This window comes from Sminthopsis crassicaudata, chromosome 1 (genome assembly GCF_048593235.1).
Source record: "Sminthopsis crassicaudata isolate SCR6 chromosome 1, ASM4859323v1, whole genome shotgun sequence".
Lineage (NCBI taxonomy): Eukaryota > Metazoa > Chordata > Mammalia > Dasyuromorphia > Dasyuridae > Sminthopsis > Sminthopsis crassicaudata.
Window position 1 is genome coordinate 395,892,580 of NC_133617.1, and position 22,122 is coordinate 395,914,701.

A 22,122-nucleotide genomic window follows, 5' to 3' on the forward strand; every position below is an offset into this window, starting at 1 on the left:
GGACTTTTAAGGTTTGCCAAGAGCTCTTTTCATCACAGTTCTGTGGGGAAGAGGGGTAGATAATGCAAATATTATTGTCCCCATTTTATGGATGAGGAAACAGAACCCTAAGAGGTTGTGACTTTCCCACAATCACACAGCTAGTTAAGTGAGAGTCTGAGATGGGATTTGACTCCAGGTCTCTTGACTAGAAGTCCCTCTCCTTGTTAGTAGTGGAACTTGCTGTAGTAACTACATCTTCCTTGATTTTATGATCCTTTTTTACTGTTCCTGTGTATTTATTTAATGGGAATCTGGTGCTACTTTGTCCTACTCTGTGTAACAGCCTGTATCATCTTTTATGTTTTCTGTTACCTCTTTGAATTCTTTGTATTCATTGTTTCCTGTGAGAATCATCCTTTAGCAAACCCATTTCTCCAGGGGTTGGATCAGTGCTTCTCCCTTTCCAAGTCCTGTTCCCTGCCCTTCACCTCTAATCAGCCTTTCTCCCTCCAGTCCACGCTGGCCGTGTGGGTGAAGTGGCCTATCCACCCGAGCACCCCGTACCTGGCTGGGAACAAGAGGCAGTTTGGCTCTGTCTGCCACCAGGACCCCAGGTAGGTCGCCGTGCGGGGCCCGACAGCCCTGCCATTCCTAAGCCCTTTTCCGAGCAGGGCCTACAGCATGCTAATCCTATTGGAGGGCATGGAAGGGATGACCATGTGGGATCAGAGATGCTTATATTCTTGGGCTTGCACGTATTTGGGCTCGGTGTGGGACGGCCAGCACAGATGGACCTGGGAAGATGAGGGACCAGTGGGCAGGGCTCTGACCAGCTGTGGCACTACAGGGTGTGTGACGAGCCATCCTCCGAGGACCCGCATGAATGGCCGGATGACATCACTAAGTGGCCGGTAAGTACCTCCATCTGTGTGAGGGATACCATAGGCACCTTCCACTCTGGAGTCCCCGATCTTGGGGCAGATCCTTTGCTATTTGGAGGGTATCAGGAACAATTAGGGGTGAGCCAGATGTTCTTGTTCTTCCTGGTTTGGTAGATGACAGGTTAACATGTTGAAGAAAAAGCCAGGCAGGTTCCCAGTGGTTTGCAGGCTTTCTTCTCCATCCCCAAAGAGACTGCTGGAGTGTCTGAGGTCAGAGAGGCAGGAAATAGCAGGGCTGGGATGCACACCCGTTTTTCTGATTTACTTCAAATCCATTTTTGCCATTGCACCAGCTCCCAGTCCTTCCCATGAGCCTTTGTAGGCCTAGAACAAGCCTTTCTGAAATCATGATCTCATCAAAGTGTAAGGCCAGAATTATGGTTTACTGAGGACACAGGGACTTGGAAAGGGAGAGAGGTGTAAAGGCCGCATGTACATCTTGGAAATAGCGTGAGAACTCAGGCCTCCAGGCTGCGAGCCCTAGGCTCTTTGGGTGTTATGCAGGGCCTCTTCTCTGACCCCCAGCTCTGGCCAGTGGGGCACTACGGGGCGGGGGGGCAGGCCAGGGGGTCCTCACAGGACTAGTCCTGCCCCTCCTCACCAGTCTGGGGAGGGAATGACCTGCTGTCTCTTCTCTGACCCAGATCTGCACCAAAAACAGCGCTGGGAACCACACCAACCACCTTCACATGGACTGTGCCATCACCGGGAGGCCTTGCTGCATCGGTACCAAAGGAAGGTGAGAGGGAACTAGCCCCTGCCTCCCACCTGGCTCCTCAGGACTGATACTGACAGTGCTGGTGACATATGGGATGGGTCTGAATAGTCCACAGGCTGGTTAATGGAGCTTTCCTTGCTTAGACTGTCCCAGGGAAGGTTACAGGTGTGAGCTGGGGAGATGAGGGTCACCACTGTGGTGACTCGAAGTTAGTTATTGCCCTCTTACTTTTCCTCCCTCTAAGGTGTGAGATCACGTCTCGGGAATACTGTGACTTCATGAAGGGCTATTTCCATGAGGAGGCCACACTGTGCTCCCAGGTATGGAAGTAGAGTGGGGGGGAGGGAATTTCATGCAGGGCAGGCTGTGGAACAGTGGGAGGGGGAATCATGAAGGCCTCCTCAGTCCAGGCTCCACCTACCTCTACCTCCCCCCTTCCCCAATAAGCCGTCTTACTTCCTGAGACGCTGATAGGCCGCTATTTCTCCTCAGGTGCACTGCATGGATGATGTGTGTGGCCTTCTGCCCTTCCTTAACCCTGAGGTTCCTGATCAGTTCTATCGTCTCTGGCTCTCCCTTTTCCTGCATGCTGGGTAAGTCACTGCCCTCTTGGGCTGGGGTCTGTGGGCTTTTCCGGCCTCCAAGGGGTGCTGGGTTGAATATGTTGGCCAGGCTGCTGGAACTACTGCCCTTCTCTTGGATTTCCAGATCCTCACTGCCCAGTTTTGGCAGTTTTTTTCCCTGAAAGTCTGCATTTTAAACAGTAACCTCCTGCCACATACATATTTCTTTGGTGATCCCCAGGAAGTTATCTGCAGCTGATGGGTAAAAGAGGCACATCACTACTGTGTGCCCAGTGCCATATTGAGCTCTGGGAATACAAACTCCCCTTCTTCTGGGGAGGCAACATTAGTAATCGAGGTGGGGGGGTTTGTGAAGGGAGAAGGGTGTGTTAATTCTAAGTGTTCTGCCCCCCCTTTCTGCAGGATCCTGCACTGCCTGGTATCTGTCTGCTTCCAGATGACAATCCTTAGGGACCTGGAGAAACTAGCAGGCTGGCACCGTATATCCATCATCTACCTTCTGAGTGGTATCACAGGCAACCTGGCCAGTGCCATCTTCCTGCCCTACCGGGCTGAGGTGAAGCTCTTAGGTTGTGGGGGAGGGGCACCACATAGTGGTCAGTCTGGATGTTATTAGAACCTACCAGGCCTCTCTGGCTCCTCTCAGCCTGGCTCTCTTTGCCCTTTGTGAATTTCATTTTCTTTAAAGTGAGGGGTTTTACTTGATAATTAGTAAGGATTCTTTAGGATCTGATGGTCTATTATCTTTTAAGCATCCATCTCAGAATGTATGTCCTTTCACTTGGGTCCTTGAATCCAGCTTTTTGTCTTATTCTTAAATCTCATTTCCCTAATAAGACACTAAACCAGTCAAGTACAGATCCTATTTAGAGAGATAGGATCTCATCTTCTCCATCTCTCTCAGAACTTAAGAAACAGTATGGCCCTCATTTCCATGTTACCCAATCCTGAAAATACAGGATTTAGGGACCTGGAGAAACTAGCAGGCAGGCACCATATATCCATCATCTACCTTCTGAGCGATATCACAGGCAACCTGGCCAGTGCCATCTTCCTGCATTTTAAACAGAATTTTTGCAAATATGAAGCACTTTGCCTTTAGTATGTTAGTGGACACCATAGAAGAGAATTTAAGTAACAAAATCACTGCTCTCATGGAACTTTTAAATGTATAGAGGAAATCTTGGCACAAGGAATGAAATTTTCACAAAAATGCACCTTTTTGCTTTTGGCTAGTTGGGGACTACAGGAATGAAATGGTGCATGCTACCAGATAGGAACACTTTGTCACTTAATTGCTTTTCTTGATTACAAAGGGAAGAATTCATAGACTAAATGATACATGGGTGAGAGGGGGTAGGTGGTACTTTTATCCAGAAATGAGTGCAATATGAAAACAAAAATAATTTCAGTAAGGTTTATTTACAGTATTAAAACAATTCATCTAAGAGGGGACTATAGTCCAGTTCACTGTGACCTTACTGTCTTTTGGCTGATTTCTTTTCTCTAAGATGGGATTTATAACCTTCCAGAAATTGTAAAGAGATATATAAAAGGTTGGCTAGAAGAGGTCTGTTCTCGTTAACAAAGATTCCACAAATTACATTACAGATCTTTTAAAGTGAATAATTTCAGATTTATTCAAGAGAATGTAGAACCTTTAAACCAGAATTTAGATTCCAGGCAACTGATTGGTTCCTTGCACAATTGGGGTGAGGGTCATCTATCAGCACATTAACATTAAGGTTTTAACATGACCCAAGCACTGTAGTAAACACTAAAGATGCAAAGACTCCTCCTCCCTAGTGGGCAGAATCCAATGTGGGGCATACAGCATAACAAACTACTGTATACAAAGAAGGTATAGACAGCATAAATATATGGGAAGGCTTTCTGTAGGAGGTAATTGGATGGTTTCCAATAAGAGTAGACTGAGGTAGTTTGGGCGCCTTGGGTACAGGTGGGCCTTCCACTAGGCTGTTTGCCAGAGCACCTGTTCCAACTGTTCCCCCCTCTCCATTTCTTCTCCTGCAGGTCGGCCCCGCAGGCTCCCAGTTTGGCATCCTTGCCTGCCTCTTTGTGGAGCTGTTCCAGAGCTGGCAGATCCTGGCTCGACCCTGGCGAGCCTTCTTCAAGCTTCTGGCTGTGGTGCTGTTCCTCTTCACCTTTGGTCTCCTGCCCTGGATTGACAACTTTGCCCACATCTCAGGCTTCATCAGTGGCTTCTTCCTTTCCTTTGCCTTCTTGCCTTACATCAGCTTTGGCAAATTTGACTTGTATCGCAAAAGGTGCCAGATCATCGTCTTCCAGATCATCTTCCTGGGGCTCCTCTCTGGTCTGGTGATCCTCTTCTACTTCTACCCAATCCGCTGTGAGTGGTGCGAGTTCCTCACATGTATCCCTTTCACAGACAAGTTTTGTGAGAAATATGAATTGGATGCTCAGCTTCACTGATCCAGGGCCAAGGGAGGTGGAACTTGGAAGGGGGGCAGTGGTGCCGGACCGGAGCTGGGAGCTGTGTCTCTCTTTCCCCCAGGTGGGGATGGACCCGGTTCCCATTCCACAGGTCAATCTTGCCCACCTCCCAGGCTTCTGCACTTGGCAGTCCAGCCTGGCCCTGCCTCATCTCACCATGACTCACATGTTTCCTGAAAACAGAATGATTGTGCCTTGTTCAGTTTTGTTGAACCCCTTTTATGCCTCAAGGTTTTTATTACACTAGTGTCCATAACTACCTTTTTAACTAGCCCAGCTGACGACCACCACATGTGGCCAATAAATGGAACGGGAGCGTTTTAGCTGCCATTAACTCAGATTATATGTGTGTCTTTTTCCTTCCTAGGCTGCCAGTTTTGATAGGGTAATGAGGGGAAAGCTTCAGAAATAACCAGAGACTAATAAACATGGGCACTGGGGGTACTGAGGGGACTGTGGTAATATGGAATACAAAGTTGAGGGTAGGTCAGAACAAATTCAAAAAGTTACTTAGACTAGGTTTGGGGAAAGGGCAAAATGATTATTTTTAAGAATTGAATGAAGTTAGGAACATGGTGGGAAGTGGGCAGGAAGAAACTGAGTCAAGTCAGGAAAAAAGTGGCCCAAGCTCCCCAAAATGAGAAAGGATGCTCCGGAGAGTAGAGAGCAACTTTCATTAACAGAAATAGGCTCTTCTTTTACACAAAATAAAGCTCCATCATCAAGTACAGAGGAACGATAAATGGCAAGCACAATGAGAACATGAGGATGCTGGGCAGGTCGCACCCAAGGCACAAGATCCAAGTTCCAAGTCTTCTATTCCCTGAAATGGCCCCATTTGTCATCTCAGTCCTTCTTGGTCATACTCAGGGCTGGATGGAAAGATCTCAGCATGGCAGCAAAATTGGGTCTGAACTGCTTGATCCCTGTTCGAGGGAAAAAGGGACTTTTCAATCAGGCAATTCTGAATGGATCAAATCTTTGGTTAATTTGCCACCAAGTAGGATCCATGATTTCCAGAGGAATGTAATGGATAACATGTGACGTAGGAGTTACCTACTTTTAATAGAAGACGTGGATTGGGCAGATTACAGGGAATTTTGGCCAGTGTGGGCAGAGTGATGGTGCTTTTAGAGATATACTAGACCATATTAGGAAGAGGGCAGGCAAGTACCTTTTAAAAGTTTGAAAACAATTGCCACTATATGGGGAATGAGGCAGCTAAAGAAGAGTCATTTGACAAATAATCACTGGTATCTGTCCTCCAAGACCCAAAGAAACTTGTGTGGGAAGTAAAAATGTGATAGCATATAATAAGTTATATTAGATAAACTGGGTTTTACCTGGAGGATTTCAGCCTTTATGATGAGAAAGAACATCTGTAGGAAGTTTATGAATTCCTTAAGTGTTAACTTTATATTTGTATTTAGCTCTCATGTCACTGACCAGGTGCTACCTCTGGCAGTGGGTAATGACATGCATTGAGCTACCTATGTTTCCTCTTTTCCTTCCCTTTGTAACAAAAACAGCATATATGTAGAAACTGGCTAGTCAAGGTCAGAAGCAAAATGTAAGGCCAAGAAACAAACATCTTATGAATAACAGCAATCTGACCTCATGATTACGCCTATATTTTTATAATGCCTTAAGATTTACAAAGTACTTTCCTCATAATGACTGTAGTTTATTGTACAAAGATTACTACTTTGACAGATGAAGAATCAAGATATTGAGAGAACTAAAGTCTTTATATGACATCTAGTTTGAGTTAACATTTTAACATATTTAACATTTAAGTTAACACTTGAACCCAGGTGTTATGCCATAGTAGAAAGAACAAGGGACTAGAGAGATATGAGTTCAAGCCTCAATTCTTTTATTTACTGTTTGATTTTGGGCCAAGTCCCTTAACCTTTCTTTTGCCTGGTTTCCTCATCTGTAAATGAAGTTGGACTAAAAAACTGATAAGCTCCCAAGTAGCTAAAAGAAAGAGGGGAGGGGGGAAAAAAAGGCCTACGAATCTCTCATTTTAAGTTGAATACTTTTTCACCACCCTCAATGCACGTCCCAAATCACCTGAATGAGTAGATGATCTATCTTGGTAGCCTCCAGCATCCTTATTTCTTCAGAAGGCTGGAAATAGCACAAAAAGATCACTGTCATACAGACCAAGGCCATTTGCTCAGTCCTAATTCACTGGCTCAATCAGCTATGAGAAAAGACAATTACTATAAACTCATATGTACCAAACAAGGGGTCATTAGCCTAAGAAGGGAACAGAGACTAGAGACAGTGCAATATGGCAGGGCTAGGAAAGAAAGCATAATACTAGAGCAAGTCTAAAAGGACTGATGTAAATGCTGCAAAGTTCAACCATACACTGCTCTTCTTTTTTCTAAAGACTTGCCTGCTCCTGTTTACAGGTCCTTCTTAATCATTACTTCATTTGTTTCTCAGCTTCTTGATAAAGGAGACCTCATCTCGGTTTCGGATGCCATACCTAAAAACAAAACAAAACACTGGTTACTAGTCTGGAATTTGAAGTTTCAGTGATTTCCTGCATTCTCTAAGGCCTTGTCATATCACAAAGAACAAAGAGGAGGGTTGAGGCTGGGGGTCCAGATGAGCAGTAAAAACTCCTTTCTTACTGCTAAATAGGATGACAAAACTTAATGCCTTCTTTTCTCAAAATATTTCTGAGCCCTTCCTACATTTAACTCACTAATATGAGGGAATCTATTGAGGGAAAAATACAATAAAAAGTTTCAAAGTCCATCTCTTTAACCGCAGATGTTGCTATTTCCTTCCTTCAGCTTGGTTCTTTTTGGTCCAGTTATTTCCATGGCTAAAGCCAATGTTTGGACTAACAAGAATCACATTTCTAATGTGTGTTTTCCTTTTAATATTCAACCATTTAAGGACTTTCAAACTTGTTCCATTTTCAAATATTTGTCCTTTCCTCCTCTCTTCCTATTTGCTACCAAGACTATGGTCAGGCCAAGCTTTCAGGAAAAGTTGCTGACAGCCAAACCTCCCAGAAAGGAAGACATTTATCAATTAAGAATTTATAAAGCACACTAAGAACCCTCTGTACACATTTCTATCACCTATGTATAGAACATTATCCTGGGAGTGTTGAAAGAGAACATAAATTCAGTCCTTTTGACATTAAATGAGCACTTTGTTTGGGATCATAGGTGATATTGGTATGGAGGGATAGGGACCCCAGAATTTCCTGCAACATAAATAAAATAGATCACTTACTCTCTAAGTTTCTTTGCATCTTCAGTTAACTTCTCTCCAGCAAAAGTGAGATGATATGTTCTCCATATATATGACCTGAAGAGCCCCAAGAATTTAAAAGAGAATAAAAGTCAAACAACAGAATTCAACAGAAAGATAAAAAATGCCTGTTATCAAAGACAAATTCCAAAAGGTCTACTAAGACGAGGATAGAGTAGACTATAGCCCGGTTTTTTAAACTGTGGCTCATGGCCCCATATGGAATCTCATAACTGAATCCGTGGGGGTTACAAAATTATAATTCATCCATTTTATGATATATTATAAATTGTTTTATTATCAGTAAATGTTTGGTTTGTACATATATTTTATATCCTTATAAACCTGGAGTCACAAAAATATTTATTGGGTGAAAATAGGTTGTGAGTAGAAAAAGTTTTAAGAGGCTCTCACTATAGCTTTCCTCAGGAGATTAAGTCTATTTATCCTTATTTACCTAAGAGGAAAGAAACCCTGGGATAAAATAAAACTAAGAATTAATTCTTTCCTAGGATCTTACAGCTGGTGAAGCTAGTTTCAAAAGGGTCATTTAGCAGCCACTGTCTTCACTGATACACTTCATTGAGGACTACATTCTTGAATACTTTAGATCAAGAATCTCAGGTGAAGGAGTATTAGAGGTGGTCCAGCTCAGACTTCCAACTGGGGAAATCTCTTCTACAGATCATAGAATGTTAGGCAGGACCTTTGCATTCAATCTTCACTTACATGGAGACACAGGCCCAGTGATGGAACTTTCTCAAGATCATCCAGTGAGTTAGTGGCACAGTCAGGATTACAAGGTGGTGCCCAACACCCTAATTTGCTATTCAAAAATTATCTCAAAGCCTAATGGAGCCAGAAAGGGGAGCCAACCTCCCACCCAGGCTGGGGGTGAAAGTGAGAGGCAGAGGAGGTGGTACAGTAGTAGGTGGATCACTGAGCTTCTGCTTGGAAATCACAATGATGGAGAGCATATCAATATGTAAGTAGTCTCCATATTTAGGATTCCTAAGTATTTGATTATTTGTCCCGAAGTTTATCGAATATCTACCTCTTTGTCAAAACTTCCACTCCTCAAGCTAAAGGACAGAGAAAAGATGATAATTGCTCTGTGATAACTTACCAGCTGATATGCTGAATGCCTCCTTCTCGCTCCTGTTTGAGCTGGACATATCTCTGGATAGCTTTCTTCAGGTCCAAGGTTGTGGCATTTTGCACCACGACAACAGCTGAAATGTGGATACAAACAAAATACATAAAAGTTCCCAATAAGCAAACTGTCCTTTACTTTCTGCTTAAAGTTAATTTTAATCCAAATGCCCGCAGTAGGGTGGGGTTCTCCAGGAAGAAGAAGAAGAATAGTGCCTCAGACTGCTGAGGACCAAGTGGGCGGGAACCCTGGGACTTGAACCTGCTGTACAACACTTCCCCGGGCAAGTTCCTGCCTCCCTCTAGCGTTAAGTCCTTTCTGGCTATGTTTCACCTTCCCCAATTACTAATGGATTTCTCAGCACTTAGTAAGTCTCACAAATGATTACAACAGACAAATATAAATGTCAGACACCTCCAGGATAGTCAAATAAAGGAGCACAAAAAAGTTCTTACGCATCACTTCTCCGTCCACTTTGCACACTCTGACAGTCATTGCTTGGCCATACTCCAGAGCTATCTGAGAATTTATCTCCTCCAAGGTGACCTAGAACACAATAATTATTATTCAGAGAAAAAGGACCAGGGGATTTGAATGGAGAGGACTGGGAAATGAAGTCTGATCTCTCTAAGGTTTACAAAGGACTCTCTTCACACAGGTAAAGTATCATCTTCATGTCTGAAGAGGAAACTGAGGCTCAGAATAGAAACCAGTATGAGGGAATTACATTTTACCCAGTTGGTTTAGTGTCACTTCTGACACAGAGAAGGAGCCGAGTGGAAGCCACAGACGCGCGCGGCCTTGACACACGCCCTCCCTCTCGTTCATTACCGGACCTCACAAGCCGGGACCCCAGAGTTTCCCGCTGGCCGCGCCTCCCCCACCCGCCCCAAATCCCTAGACTACGCTCCCGGGGCGCAGAGCGGCGCTGAGCGCCAGGCGGGCTTCTGGACTGTTTCAGCTCTCGCTCCCTCGCCAGGATACTTCGCAGGTTTCTGTACGGAGCCAAGGGAAGAGAGAAGCCCTCGGGAATCTGGTCTGGCGCTAACGACCACCTCCTTCTCCCCGTACCTGGATAGGCAGGTCACAGAGTAGCGGATCCTGAACGATCATGGCTAGCCCCTCCTGAAATACATCCACCACTTCGGCGTGGGGCAGCGCCTCCTCTTCGTCGTCCTCATCTTCCCCGCCGCCCCCGCCGCTCGCGGCCTCCGCTTCCTCCTTAGCGACCGGCGGCTTCTCATCAACCCAGTCCTCCATCTCTAAGTCTTCAACAGAAAACTCCCGAAGAGCGCCGCCAAAGCAGTGGAGAAGGGCGGGACTGCCGATGAGACTGCCGGGTAACGGCTATTGGTGTAAAGTAGAGGGGCGGGGCTTCCGAAGGGCAGCTGGAGAATGGCTATGAGAAAAGGAGCGAGGTTGATGCAAAGCCAATGGGGAACGACCGTTTACCAGAGAGGTGAGAACTATCGCGGGGCCGATAGGGAATGGCTATTGATGAAAAGGGAGGGGCGGGGTTTCCTGAAGGAGCCTGGAGAATGGCCTTGAGTGAGAAGAGGGGCGGGGCTAGGAGGCCCATGGAGAACTGCCATTTGGTGAAAAGGAAGGGGTAGGACTCCTTAAGGGCTGCCGGGGAATGGCCCACGGCAAGAAAAGCGGGAGGGGCCGATGAGGGGCTGGTCACTGCAAGGCTGATGGGGACTGCTATTGGTGAGATCCTCAGAAAGGCGGGGCTGTCCAGAGGGAAGGAGTGGGTGGGGCTGACAGGGAAAGGGGTGGGGCCTAAATCGCCGTTGGAACTAGGTCATTGATGGGATCATTCTGCTTTTGAGGGGCGGCCGGGGAATGGCTATTGGTGGGGATCGAGGGGCGGGACCATCGCTGATGAGTGAGGTCGGAGCAGTCGCCTGGCGTAGGGAGTTGGTGGACTGCAGAGATGCTGCTCTTCTGCCCCGGCTGCGGGAACGGGCTGATTGTGGAGGAGGGACAGCGCTGCCACCGCTTCGCTTGCAATACGTGCCCTTACGTGCACAACATCACCAGAAAGGTGCGAGCAGGCCGGCTGCGGCTGGGGGGAGGGGGAAGGGCGTGGGTCTGTAATGAAAGGACTAGTGGCGGTGTGAACACGCCCGGTGGGTAGGAGGAGAGAAACCGTAGTCTAGTCCCTGGAAATGTTTATGTGACTCCTAGCATAGAGGTATTTAAGTCAGGTCTACCAATCAAACACTGATAACAAATCATGGAGAAATCTATTTTTAAATCAATTCTCTAGTCTACATGTACTTCACCGTTTATTAAAGTCGAAAGCAAGTTTGTGCACCGAGGAGATGGAGGCGCTTTCTTCCTAATCTTGTTTACGTCTATTTTGTTTGTGCAAAAATTTTCGGTCCTTTCTTCTATCACTTGGCCTCTCGTTATCCCCTTTCCTTCCTATGTTCCTGTAGGATGAGACGGCTTTCTGTACCCAATTGAGTATATATATTATTCCCCCTTTGAGCCAATGAGAGTAAGGATTGAACATTGTCCTCCTTCCAACAGTGCTGATAAGTTCTTAGGAGTCACAAGTATTATCTTCTCATGTACAGATGGAATCTTACTGAATCCCTTGTGAGTTCTCTTTTCCTGTTTACCTGCTTCTCTTGGGTCTTTTATTTGAAAACCAAATTTCCGTTCAGTTCTGTTTTTTTCATTGACAATGCTTGGAAGTCCTCTGTTTCATCAAATATCAGGGTTTTTTTCTCCTGAAAGATTATTCTGTTTCTCTGGGTAGGTGATTCGTGGTAGTGAGCCTACCTTTTTGCCTTCTAGATATCATACTCCAGATTTTCCAGCCCTTAAATGTAGAAAGGGCTAAGTCTTGTGTTATCTTTGCTGTGGCTCCAAAATTATTTTAGTGGTTTCTTTCTGTCTGCTTGTTTCTCCTTGAGCTGGGAGCTCTGGAATTGGTTATAATATTTCTGAGAGTTGTCATTTTAGGATCTCTTTCAGGAGAAAAATGGTAGACTCTTTCAATTTCTATTTTATCCTTTGAATCTAAGATATTGGGGCAGTTTTCCTTGATACTTTCTTGAAATAAGATGTCTAAGCTCTTTTTAAAAAAATCATAACTTCCACATATATCCAATAATTCTTGAATTATTTCTCCTTGATCAATTTTCCAGGTCAGGTTTGGGTTTTTTTTTTTTTTTTTCCCAGTGATATAGTTCTTTTTTCTATTATTTTTATTCTTTTGATTTTGTTTGATTGTTTCTTGATGTTTCATGAAGTCAATAGTTTCCATTTTTCACTTCTAATTTTTAAGAAGTTCTTCAGTGAGCTTTTTCATCTCCTTTTCCATTTGGCCAATTCTATTTTTTAAGGAGTTCTCTTAGGACTGTGGGAACTGAATGTGGATGACAACATAACATTCTCATTCTATTTGATGATGTTCACTTGCATTTTGTTTTCTTACTCATTTTCTTTCTTTCTTTCTTTCTTTCTTTCTTTCTTTCTTTCTTTCTTTCTTTCTTTCTTTCTTTCTTTCTTTCTTTCTTTCTTTCTTTCTTTCTTTCTTTCTTTCTTTCTTTCTTTCTTTCTTTCTTTCTTTCTTTCTTTCTTTCTTTCTTTCTTTCTTTCTTTCTTTCTTTCTTTCTTTCTTTCTTTCTTTCTTTCTTTCTTCTTTCCTTTTTCTTTTTCTTTTTCTTTTTCTTGAGGCTGGGGTTAAGTGACTTGCCCAGGGTCACACACTAGGAAGTGTTAAGTGTCTGAGACCAGATTTGAACTCGGGTTCTCCTGAATTCAAGGCTGGTGCTCTATCCACTGCGCCACCTAGCTGCCCCCTTTTCTTTCCCTTTTGACCTTATTTTTCTTGTGCAGCAAGAGAATTGTATAATTATGTTTGCAAATATTAGATTTAACATGTATAACGTATACAGGATTGCTTACCATCTAGGAGAAGGGGAAAATCTGAAACACAAGGTTATGCAAGGGTCAATGTTGAAAAATTATCCGTGCATATGTTTTGAAAATAAAAGGCTTTTTTTTTTTTAATTTTTAAAATTTTTTTTTAATTTTTTAATTTTTTTAGGAGTTTTCTTTAGTGTATTTTTGTATATTCTTTTCCCCTTTGGCCATTTCAGCTTTTTAAGGAGTTCTCTTCAGTAGATTTTTTGTGTCTCTTTTTGCCATTTAACCTATAATCTTTTTTAAGGTGTTATTTTCTTCATTATTATTTTGTGCCCTTTTTTTTTTTTTTTTTTTTTTAACCAAGCTGATGACCTTTTCCCCATTATTTTTGTGTGACTGTCATTTCTTTTGCAATTTTCTTCTACTTCTCTTACTTAATTTTAAAAATATTTTTGAGCCCTTTCAGAAATTCTTCTTTTTCTTTTTCTTCCTCTTCTCTTCTTCCTCTTCTTCCTCTTCCTCCTCTTCCCAGATTTAGTTGCCCCCTCCTCCCCCCCCCAGGTCTGCTGCTGGCTTGCTTGGCATAGTCTGTGTCAGACTGTGTCAGACTCACCCCAATGAGTGCCAACCTTCTAATTGGTCTTGGCCTGGAAAATTGTTTCACCTTGTCCTTTTGTTGGTTCAATTGAATTTGTTTTGAGGTGTTATTTCAATGTTTTTTTTTTTTTTTTTTTTTTTGAAGGATAGTTTGGGATAGTTCAAGTTAGTCCCCACCTCTCTGCCTTCTTGGCTCTGTCCTTTCCCCATATACACTCTGATCCAGTGACATTGGCTTCCTTTTCAATACCAGGTTTTTTTTTAAAATTCAATTTTATTTTCAGCTTAGCATTTTTTTACTTCCCATCTTCTCCTTTGTCTCCCATTCAGGAAGCAAGGGACAAACAACTCAGTTAAACACATGTATAGTCAAGCAAAACAGATTCCTGCATTAATCACATGGAAAAAATACATGCCTTAACCTCTACTCTGAGTCAATCACTCTCTACCTAGAGGGGGAAGTAACTTGTTTCAACACAAGTCCTTTGGAATTCTGGTTGGTCATTGTGTTGATCAGTGTTTTTAAATTGTTCATAGTTGTCTTTACAATATTGTTATTCAATGGTGTTGGCATTTGACTGATAAAATATTAGAGCCAAGAGAGATCTTATAGACTACATGGCCCTTTTACTTAATTATGCAGATGTGGAAATTGATAACAGAAGAACTGAAATGACTTGCTTAAATCTAACCTCTAGTAGAAAAGCCTAGATTCACACCTTACACCCTGTATTTTGTTCAGTCCTCTTTCTATTGTATACTATTTGCTTCTTGATTTTGATTGGCTTTGGTCTTTCTATGCTAATTTCTCTTATTTACACCTAAGCTTTTTTTCCCACCATTCTGTGGTCTCCTCCCAGGTGTCTGCTTTCACTGATAAATTTCCATCTGTTTGCTCAATGTGACTTTTGTCTAAACGTTTTCTGAACCCTATGTAGAGTTAAATAATCTGATTGGAGTTTGGATGGGACAGATGGGCACCATTCTATCTTCTGCGGTTTTGATGTAGTGATGTGGTTTGCTAGGTAACGAATCGGAAGTATCCAAAGCTGAAAGAAGTGGACGATGTGCTGGGGGGAGCTGCTGCCTGGGAGAATGTTGACTCCACTGCAGGTAAGAGCAGAATCCCCTTTCTCCCTTCCAAAGCCCTGCTAAGAGTATAAACAAAAGTTATACCAGTGCCATGGCTGCTAACCACTTCTCTTCACGTCACATAATTGAAATTGTTCCTCATATGTTAGGATTCTAACTAGGTGCTAAGTCAGTACTTAACAGTTCTCTAGTTCAGAGTTCACACCTTTAAAAGGAGTTTACACCTTTAAAGGCGTTAGCTCATTGGCCCCTTAAGGAGTTCCCACAAGCCCATTCTTTGGGAGGATAAAAGGAGCCAAGACTCAGTGGGGAGGGGCAGTCTGGAAGGAGTCTGGATTGGGGCAAGGAGAAGACTTCTCATGGATTCACAAGTCCAGCAGATTCACCAGTCTAAAGGAAAAGCCTGCTCATGGACTTCTGGGAGATTCACATCTAGGATTGAATTCTGGGAAATCTACAATCTCACACTCGAAGGCAGAATCTGATTCATTCCCACATTTACCTTTGTGCTGGCTGGAGGCTTTGGGTTCAGAGGGAGCTAGAGACTGAAGCTGGCTGGAGACATTCTGACAGGAAAAGATTCAGGACTTTGAAGGACCCAATATAGGATCTGGACTTTAACTCCTGGCTGCATTTTGGGGATTACTGATACTGAAATTAAAGCCAAGGCTGCCTCCCCAGAAGCTCCCCAAGAAATCCTGCTCCCAGAGAAGGATCACGATTTAGAGACAATAGAACATTACACTCATATAATAAGGGCAAGAGATCTTAAGTAGACTTGGGGCAGCTACTGGGTGGCACAGTGGATAGAGCACCAGCCCTGAAGTCAGGAGCACCTGAGTTCAAATATGGCCTCAGACACATAACACTTCCTAGCTATGGGATACTGGGCAATTCACTTAACCTCAGCTGCCTCAGAAAGAGCTATTTGTATAATGTAAGAGCTATTTCTATAATGCTTTGAAGTTTGCAAAATATTTTACTTATAACATTTCAGTTTTTTTTATACTGTACTACTACTCCTCAGAGAAAATGTACTTTTCATCAACTTTTTTTCTTTTTGGGGGTGTAGGTGTGAAATTCTTATTTATTTAGAATTCTTCCCCAATAACATTCAAAACAAATTTTTTTTACATATTTAAAAAATTTTTGAGTTCTAAATTCCTTCCCTTATCCCTACCCACAATTAAGAAACCTGATGTGAAGTTATGCAAAATATTTTTATAAAAGTAAAATTGTGAAAGAAAACAGATCTTCCACCCTAATGAAAATAAAAACTGTCAAGAAAAATTAAGTTAAAAAAAAAAAAGAAGTGGAGATAGAGAACATGCTTCGATCTGTATTCAGACACAGTTCCTTCTCTGGCTATGTATAGGATTTATCATCATAAGTCTTTAATAAGAGTATTTGTAAATGATTGTATTGTTGAGAATAGCAAAGTCATTTACAGCTGGTCATCCCAGGACATTGGTATTACTTTGTATATAGTATGTTTTACTTTACTTGAGTTCATAAAGGACTTTCCAGTTTTTTTTGTTGTTTTTTTCTGAGAACATCCTGCTCATCATTCCCTATAGAACAATAATATTTCATCACTAACACATACTACAGTTTATTGAACCATTCCCCAATTGATGTGCATCCCCTCAATTTCTATTTTTTTTTTCCCCTGAGAAGGGAACTGCTAGGAATATTTTTTGTATATATAGTATTCTTGCTTAGTAGTGGTATTGTTAAGTCAAAGGATATGCATGAATTTATAGATCTTTGGGCACAGATCATATCTTTTGATCATTTATCAATTAGGGCATGGCTCTTGTTTTTTATACATTTAACTTTGTTCCCTTTATGTTTGAGAAATGAGACCTTATAAGAGGAACTTGCTTTGAAATTCTCTCTCTCTCTCTCTCTCTCTCTCTCTCTCTCTCTCTCTCTCTCTCTCTCTCTCTCTCTCTCTCTCCTCCTGTCCCTGTCCCTGTCCCTCCTCAAAAGTTTGTTGGTAATGACCACTTCCTCCTCCAATATGCCATCTCTTTTATCACCCTTCCCATATCCCCTTACCCTCCTATTTGCCTACAGGATAAGATAGATTGCTATACCCATCTTGAGTATGTATATTATTTCCTCTTTGAGCCAATTCTGATGAAAGTAAGGTTTATTTACTCATCCTTTCCTCCTCCTCTTTTCCTCTATTATAAAAGCTTTTTCTTGCCTTTTTTTTTTTTTTTATGGCAGATAATTTGCACCATTCCATTTCTTCCTTTCCCTTTCTCCCAGCATGTTCCTTTCTCACCTCTTAATTTCATCATTTTTTATAAAAGATATTATCCCTTCATAATCAACTCACACCTCTGGTTTCTGTCTATATATACTCCTTCTAACTGCCATAATAGTAAAAATATTCTAATGAGTTACAAGTATTATCCTTCTGTGTAGGAAAATAAGCATAACCCTTATGAAGTCTTTATGATATCACTTTCCTGCTTACCTCCTTATGGTTCTCTAGAATCCTGTATTTGAAAATCAGATTTTCCATTCAATTCTGATCTTTTCATCACTAATGCTTGAAAATTCTCTATTTCATCGAATTTTACTACCTTTTCCTCTGAAGGATTATGTTCAGTTTTGCTGGGTAGGTGATTCTTGGTTGTAATCCTAGCTCCATTGCTCTCTGGAATATAATATTCTAAGCCTTCCAGTCCTTTAATGTAGAAACTGCTAAATTTTGTGTTAACCTAATTGTAGCTCCACTTTACTTGAATTGTTCCTTTCTGGATGCTTGTAATATTTTTTCTTCTTGACTTAGGAGTTCTAAAATTTGGCTACAATTCTTGGGAATTTTCACTTTGTGATCTCTTTCAGGAGGTGAATGATGGATTCTTTCAATTTCTGTTTTACTCTCTGGTTCTAGAATATCAGGACAGGTTTCCTTGATAATTTCTTGAAATTATCCCTTTTTTAATCATTACTTTCAGGTAGATCAATAATTTAAAAAAAATTTTCTCCAGGATCTATTTTTCAAGTCATTGTTTTTCCAATGAGATATTTCACATTTCCCCCCTATTTTTCTTTCTTTTTTTTGGTTTTTCTTTTTTGTATCTTGATTTTTCATGAAGTTATTAGCTTCTATTTGCTCAATTCTATTTTTTAAGGAATTATTTTCCTCAGTGAGCTTTTGTACCACCTGGCCAATTTTGCTTTTTAAGGCGTTCTTTTCCTCATTAGCTTTTTATATTTCCTTTTGTACCTCTTTCAATTCCTTTTCTAATTTTTCCTCTATCTCTTACTTGATTTTCAAAATCCCTTTTGAGCTTTTCCATGGTCTGAACCCAATTCTTATTTTTCTTGGAGATTTTGGATGTAGGAGCTTTGACTTTGTTATCATCTTCTGAGGGTGTGTTTTAATCTTCCTTGTCACCATAATAACTTTCAATAGTTAGAAACTTTTTCTATTTGCTCATTTCCCTAGCTTATTACTTGTTTTTAACATTTTGTTAAAGCAGGGCTCTGTTTCCAAAGTGTAGAGTGCATTGTCCCAAGCTTCAGGGTTTTGTGCAGCTGTTTTCAGAAAACCTGCTTGGGACTTGGTCACAAGCATTCTTTTTTTGCCCTGGATCTGTTAGATGTGCCCCTGACACATCCCTGTTAGATCAAGTGGGCTAAATCAACAGTCCTGCTTTGCTGAAACCTGAGCCACTAGGGTTGGCTCCAGGGCTGCTGGGACTACACTCCAGACTCCTGCTCTGGTACTATAAACCCTCTCCTCTGACCTTCTAAGTCCTCCTTGGTGTCTCCAGGCTGAGAAGTCTAGAAGCTAATAATACGGCTGATTCAGAGATCCTGCTTGGCTGATGGGGCCTGATGCTGGGGCCAGATGGGATCTGGAGCCAGGGCAGGGCTGGGTGCTTTGGGATTGTGCACTGGCTACCACTCTGGTTTCACAGACTTTTTCTGCTGACCTTGGTGTCTCTGGGCTGAGAGGCCTGGAAGCCACCAGTACTGCTACTGGTTCAGAGTTTGGCCCAGGCCAGGCTGGGGCCTGCACTGGCTGAATGCTGGACTCCCACCCTGGCATCACAGACTTTTTGTGCTGAGCTTCTAAGTTGCCTTTGGCTGGATAATGTTTTACTCCATTTTTTTGGGTGTTCTGATGCTCTAAAATTTGTTTAGTCATTATTTAAAGGAATTTAGAGCAGTTTGGGGGAGAGGTTGGGCGATTTCCTGCTTTTACCATGCCATTTTGGCTCCTTCTCCCCTCATGTACTTTTAAAATTAAGATCAGAGATAAGTACAACAAATGACAAATATTCTTCACTTATGTAGTAACTATCACTTAAGAGAAAAAGATCAGGTCAAAGAGGGGATATAGAAGAAGAAGAAGAGCAATAATAACTCCAGTGTGTATCAGAGGCACAAAGCAAGATCCCATTTGTTAATACTTCTCTTTTAAGAAAATACATCTTTATATTAGAATTGCTAAAATTTGTTATAGAAAGTTTTAATGCCTGTCTAAAGTTTGAAAGCACAAATATTCTTGGAGAGTCCTCTTTTCCTAAAGGGCTATTGAAAAAATTTTCAAAACCAATGAATTTTGGTTCATGTCATTTTAAAAAATACCTGCCACTCAGCACTTTTTGGAGATGCAGGATATGTTATTAAAGTTATTAAAACTAAGCTGCACTGAGACTTTTGGGACACTCTACATATAGCTTCTTTTCAATTGTTATTTTAAGCCATCAGCCTTGTAGGACAGCTTCTCCACTGGCAATATGAGTAGGGACTTGGAGCAGTGCTTGAGAATTGAGGTAGTTGCAGTCATTACTCCTCAGTTGTATTAAAATGCTATGGACTTTTATTTGCTTTGCATATTGTCCCTTTTCCTGGTGGTTTCTGGGTGAATGGTGGGGGGCAAAAGCCAGTTTTATTTCCTTAATTTTCCTTGGTGCTTTTATTTTTATAAGACTAAAGCAGGGGAATAGTTCTTAGGTAAGTTTAGGGTCTCCAGGAAACTCTACAGTCTCAGTGGCAGCCCATCTTCACCCCATGCCATATGGTCCTTTTCACTTAGTTTCCTGGTTGAGCACAAAGTGGAGTGGAAACAGCAAAGGCAGAGTTAGGAGCTGAGTCAGCCCCCTATAGACTGCACATCACCTCACTTCTCTCACTGTGCACTAGTGCCTGGTGTTCATCTCCAGTACACAAAGAATACCTCAAAGGCATTTGCTTAGCAACAGTTCAGTAGTGTTTTTGTATAGGAAAGAATAATGGAATTAAAAAATTAAATTTGGTGATTTGTTTTTTCCTCTGCAGAGCCCTGCCCCAAGTGTGAGCATCCTCGAGCCTACTTCATGCAGCTTCAGACTCGTTCTGCTGATGAGCCTATGACCACTTTCTACAAATGTTGCAATGCCCAGTGTGGACATCGCTGGCGGGACTAATCCTGGAGCCTGTTTCTGTTGGCTACCTATCTGGATTGAAGTGTGCCATGCTCAATGTTCTCTGGTTGCTGTGTGACTCAGGGAGAGCTCCCAGTGGGGAATGTACATTATGTAACATATGAGGTGTGGAAATAAACGGTGGAAATCTTTTGTGTAGTAGCAAGTTCATTTTCTCTTGGGATCTGTGGTCAAAGACAAAGGAAACAATTAACGGCCTAATGTCGTGAACAGAATTGGCCTTGCTAATATGGAATCCAGAGAGATCTTCATTTAATGGAAGTGTTCATTGATTCCTTGGAAATAATATGTTAGGTAAAAATGTAGGCGACATTAAATTCTATAGGAACCGTTGCAATGGTCCTGGGCAGCTAAAATTCAGAATGTGAATACTTAACAATTTTTTAACACTTGAAACTGCAAAAATCTTGCTATGCTAGTTCTGGGTTTACTTTCTTTTCAATTTCTCCCTCCCTTGCTTGAAAGATGTAGGTAAGTAAGGCAAAGGCAGGGAAGGGGTTCCATACTTAGCTCTCAGTCAGTATAGTAGATAGGGAGGCCCTGGGGGATAGAAGGAGGTTTGTGTTATCCTACACCTGACTGTAGGCAGCACCTAATTTTGCTGATAGTACTTTGGATTTAACAACTATTCACTGAATGGCCTAAGTCTTAAAAGCTTTCTGCTGCTACATTTTCTATTTTCTCCCAGTCTAAAAGTGGACTTTATATTTCATTTTTTCCCCTCTGGGTTTTACCTGATTGTGATGAAACATCATTTAATTAACATTATTTTGCAATAATTCAGTAATTATTTTTAAATAGTTCAACTCAACAAAGATTAAACAGTATGTACAAGGCAATATGCTTCGTGTTGGGGGTAAAATCCAAACAATACTTGCCCTTCAGAGTTTGACATTCTTTTCATGGATAAAACATAAACATCAAAGTCTAATGATGGTAAGAAAAGCTTGCATGAAAGTCAGATAATAAAATGACTTGCATACTAGACTTGAAGTGTTTGAATCCTGCTTCTGATGTCTGCTATTAGCTGAGTGATGACCCTTCTCAGTGCCTCAGTTTCCTTCTATGTAAAGTGAGGATAATACTATCCGTAATACCCACCCTACAGTGTAAAAGGAGACATCAGGGGTGAAGATCTTTAGATAATAATTTTAGAGCATTAAAGTTATTAGTTCAGCTCTCATTTTCTAAGTGAGGAAAATGAGGCCTGGAAAGGTTTGTTTTTTTGTCCCCAATGGAACATCTAGAGGCATAATTTGGGCCAGCATCCAAATCTCTGGAGTCTCCTGACCTTTTTTATTTTACCATAGTTCTAGATAATCCTTTTAAGTTATCTTGCATTGTAAAGCAATTGGGGGAAAATTTGTTCCCTTAATAAGGTGAATATTTCTTTTATCATTTTAATTTCTTTTAAAAAACTTTTATTAATATTTTATTTTTTCCAAATATATGCAGATAATTTTCAACATCCATTTTTGCAAAACCTTGTATTCCAAATTTTTCTCTCCCCGCCCCCAAGACAGTAAAAATCTGGTATAGATTAAATGTGCAATTCTAAACATATTTCCATATCATGCTGCACAAGAAAAATAAGATCAAAAGGGGAAAAAAAACCAAGCAAAAAATAAAAAAATGAAAATACTATGATCCACATTCTTTCTCTTTCTCTTTCTCTTTTCTCTTTCTCTGTGTGATGGCACTTTCCTTCCCAAGTCTGATGGAATTGCCTTGAATCACCTCTTGCTGAAGATCCAAGTCCATCACAGTTGATCACAAAATCTTGTTAGTGTGTACAATGTTCTCTTGGTTTTGCTCACCTCACATAACAAAAGTTCATGGAAGTCTTTCCAGGCTTTTCTGAAAGCCTACTCATCATTTCTTATAATTTCTTTAAGAAACTATACCTTTAGGGACAGCTAGGTGGCGCAGTGGATAGAGCACCAGCCCTGAATTCAGG

At 41.7% G+C, this 22,122-nt stretch overlaps 3 protein-coding genes across 5 annotated transcripts in view; 2 read left to right on the plus strand and 1 right to left on the minus strand.

Annotated features, from left to right (window-relative positions):
- Positions 1-5,040, plus strand: part of RHBDF1 (rhomboid 5 homolog 1) — a 46,934-nt gene extending 41,894 nt beyond the window's left edge. For both annotated transcript variants that reach the window (XM_074279846.1, XM_074279847.1), the window contains 7 exons: positions 496-596; positions 830-893; positions 1,568-1,662; positions 1,886-1,961; positions 2,134-2,234; positions 2,628-2,781; positions 4,260-5,040. In XM_074279846.1, the coding sequence (XP_074135947.1) occupies positions 496-596; positions 830-893; positions 1,568-1,662; positions 1,886-1,961; positions 2,134-2,234; positions 2,628-2,781; positions 4,260-4,679 (1,011 nt within the window). In that variant the 3' untranslated portion in view covers positions 4,680-5,040. The remainder of the gene's footprint in view (positions 1-495; positions 597-829; positions 894-1,567; positions 1,663-1,885; positions 1,962-2,133; positions 2,235-2,627; positions 2,782-4,259) is intronic.
- On the minus strand, positions 3,629-10,487 carry SNRNP25 (small nuclear ribonucleoprotein U11/U12 subunit 25). Of its 2 annotated transcripts, XR_012484454.1 has the most exons (7): positions 10,207-10,487; positions 9,591-9,681; positions 9,109-9,214; positions 7,965-8,039; positions 7,108-7,200; positions 6,777-6,833; positions 3,629-5,626 (listed from the first exon to the last, which is right to left on the minus strand). XR_012484454.1 is itself a non-coding variant. In XM_074279848.1 (6 exons), exons 1-5 carry the CDS (start codon positions 10,393-10,395, stop codon positions 7,143-7,145), a joined length of 519 nt encoding a protein of 172 aa, XP_074135949.1. In that variant the 5' UTR covers positions 10,396-10,487; the 3' UTR covers positions 6,564-6,833; positions 7,108-7,142. The 2 variants fall into 2 exon arrangements, 1 of the variants encoding a protein (XP_074135949.1); XM_074279848.1 differs by lacking the exon at positions 3,629-5,626 and having other exon boundaries at positions 6,564-6,833.
- A 26-nt stretch (positions 10,488-10,513) lies between these two features.
- POLR3K (RNA polymerase III subunit K) lies at positions 10,514-20,297 on the plus strand. The gene is made up of 4 exons (XM_074279849.1): positions 10,514-10,594; positions 10,968-11,182; positions 14,643-14,730; positions 20,020-20,297. The coding sequence occupies exons 2-4, from the start codon at positions 11,072-11,074 to the stop codon at positions 20,145-20,147; spliced, it is 327 nt and encodes a 108-aa protein (XP_074135950.1). The 5' UTR covers positions 10,514-10,594; positions 10,968-11,071; the 3' UTR covers positions 20,148-20,297.
- Positions 20,298-22,122: the final 1,825 nt, after the last annotated feature.

Bases quoted from the DNA above. Each gene is read 5' to 3' on its own strand.
- SNRNP25 (XM_074279848.1), bottom strand. From the start codon at position 10,395: ATGGAGGACTGGGTTGATGAGAAGCCGCCGGTCGCTAAGGAGGAAGCG. The intron at 9,682-10,206 runs GTACGGGGAGAA...ATTGTGTTCTAG, and splicing joins TCTGTGACCTGCCTATCCAG to GTCACCTTGGAGGAGATAAA. The intron at 7,201-7,964 runs GTAAGTGATCTA...TTTTGTTTTTAG, and splicing joins GATGCAAAGAAACTTAGAGA to GTATGGCATCCGAAACCGAG.
- POLR3K (XM_074279849.1), top strand. From the start codon at position 11,072: ATGCTGCTCTTCTGCCCCGGCTGCGGGAACGGGCTGATTGTGGAGGAG. The intron at 11,183-14,642 runs GTGCGAGCAGGC...GTGGTTTGCTAG, and splicing joins TGCACAACATCACCAGAAAG to GTAACGAATCGGAAGTATCC. The intron at 14,731-20,019 runs GTAAGAGCAGAA...TTTCCTCTGCAG, and splicing joins GAATGTTGACTCCACTGCAG to AGCCCTGCCCCAAGTGTGAG.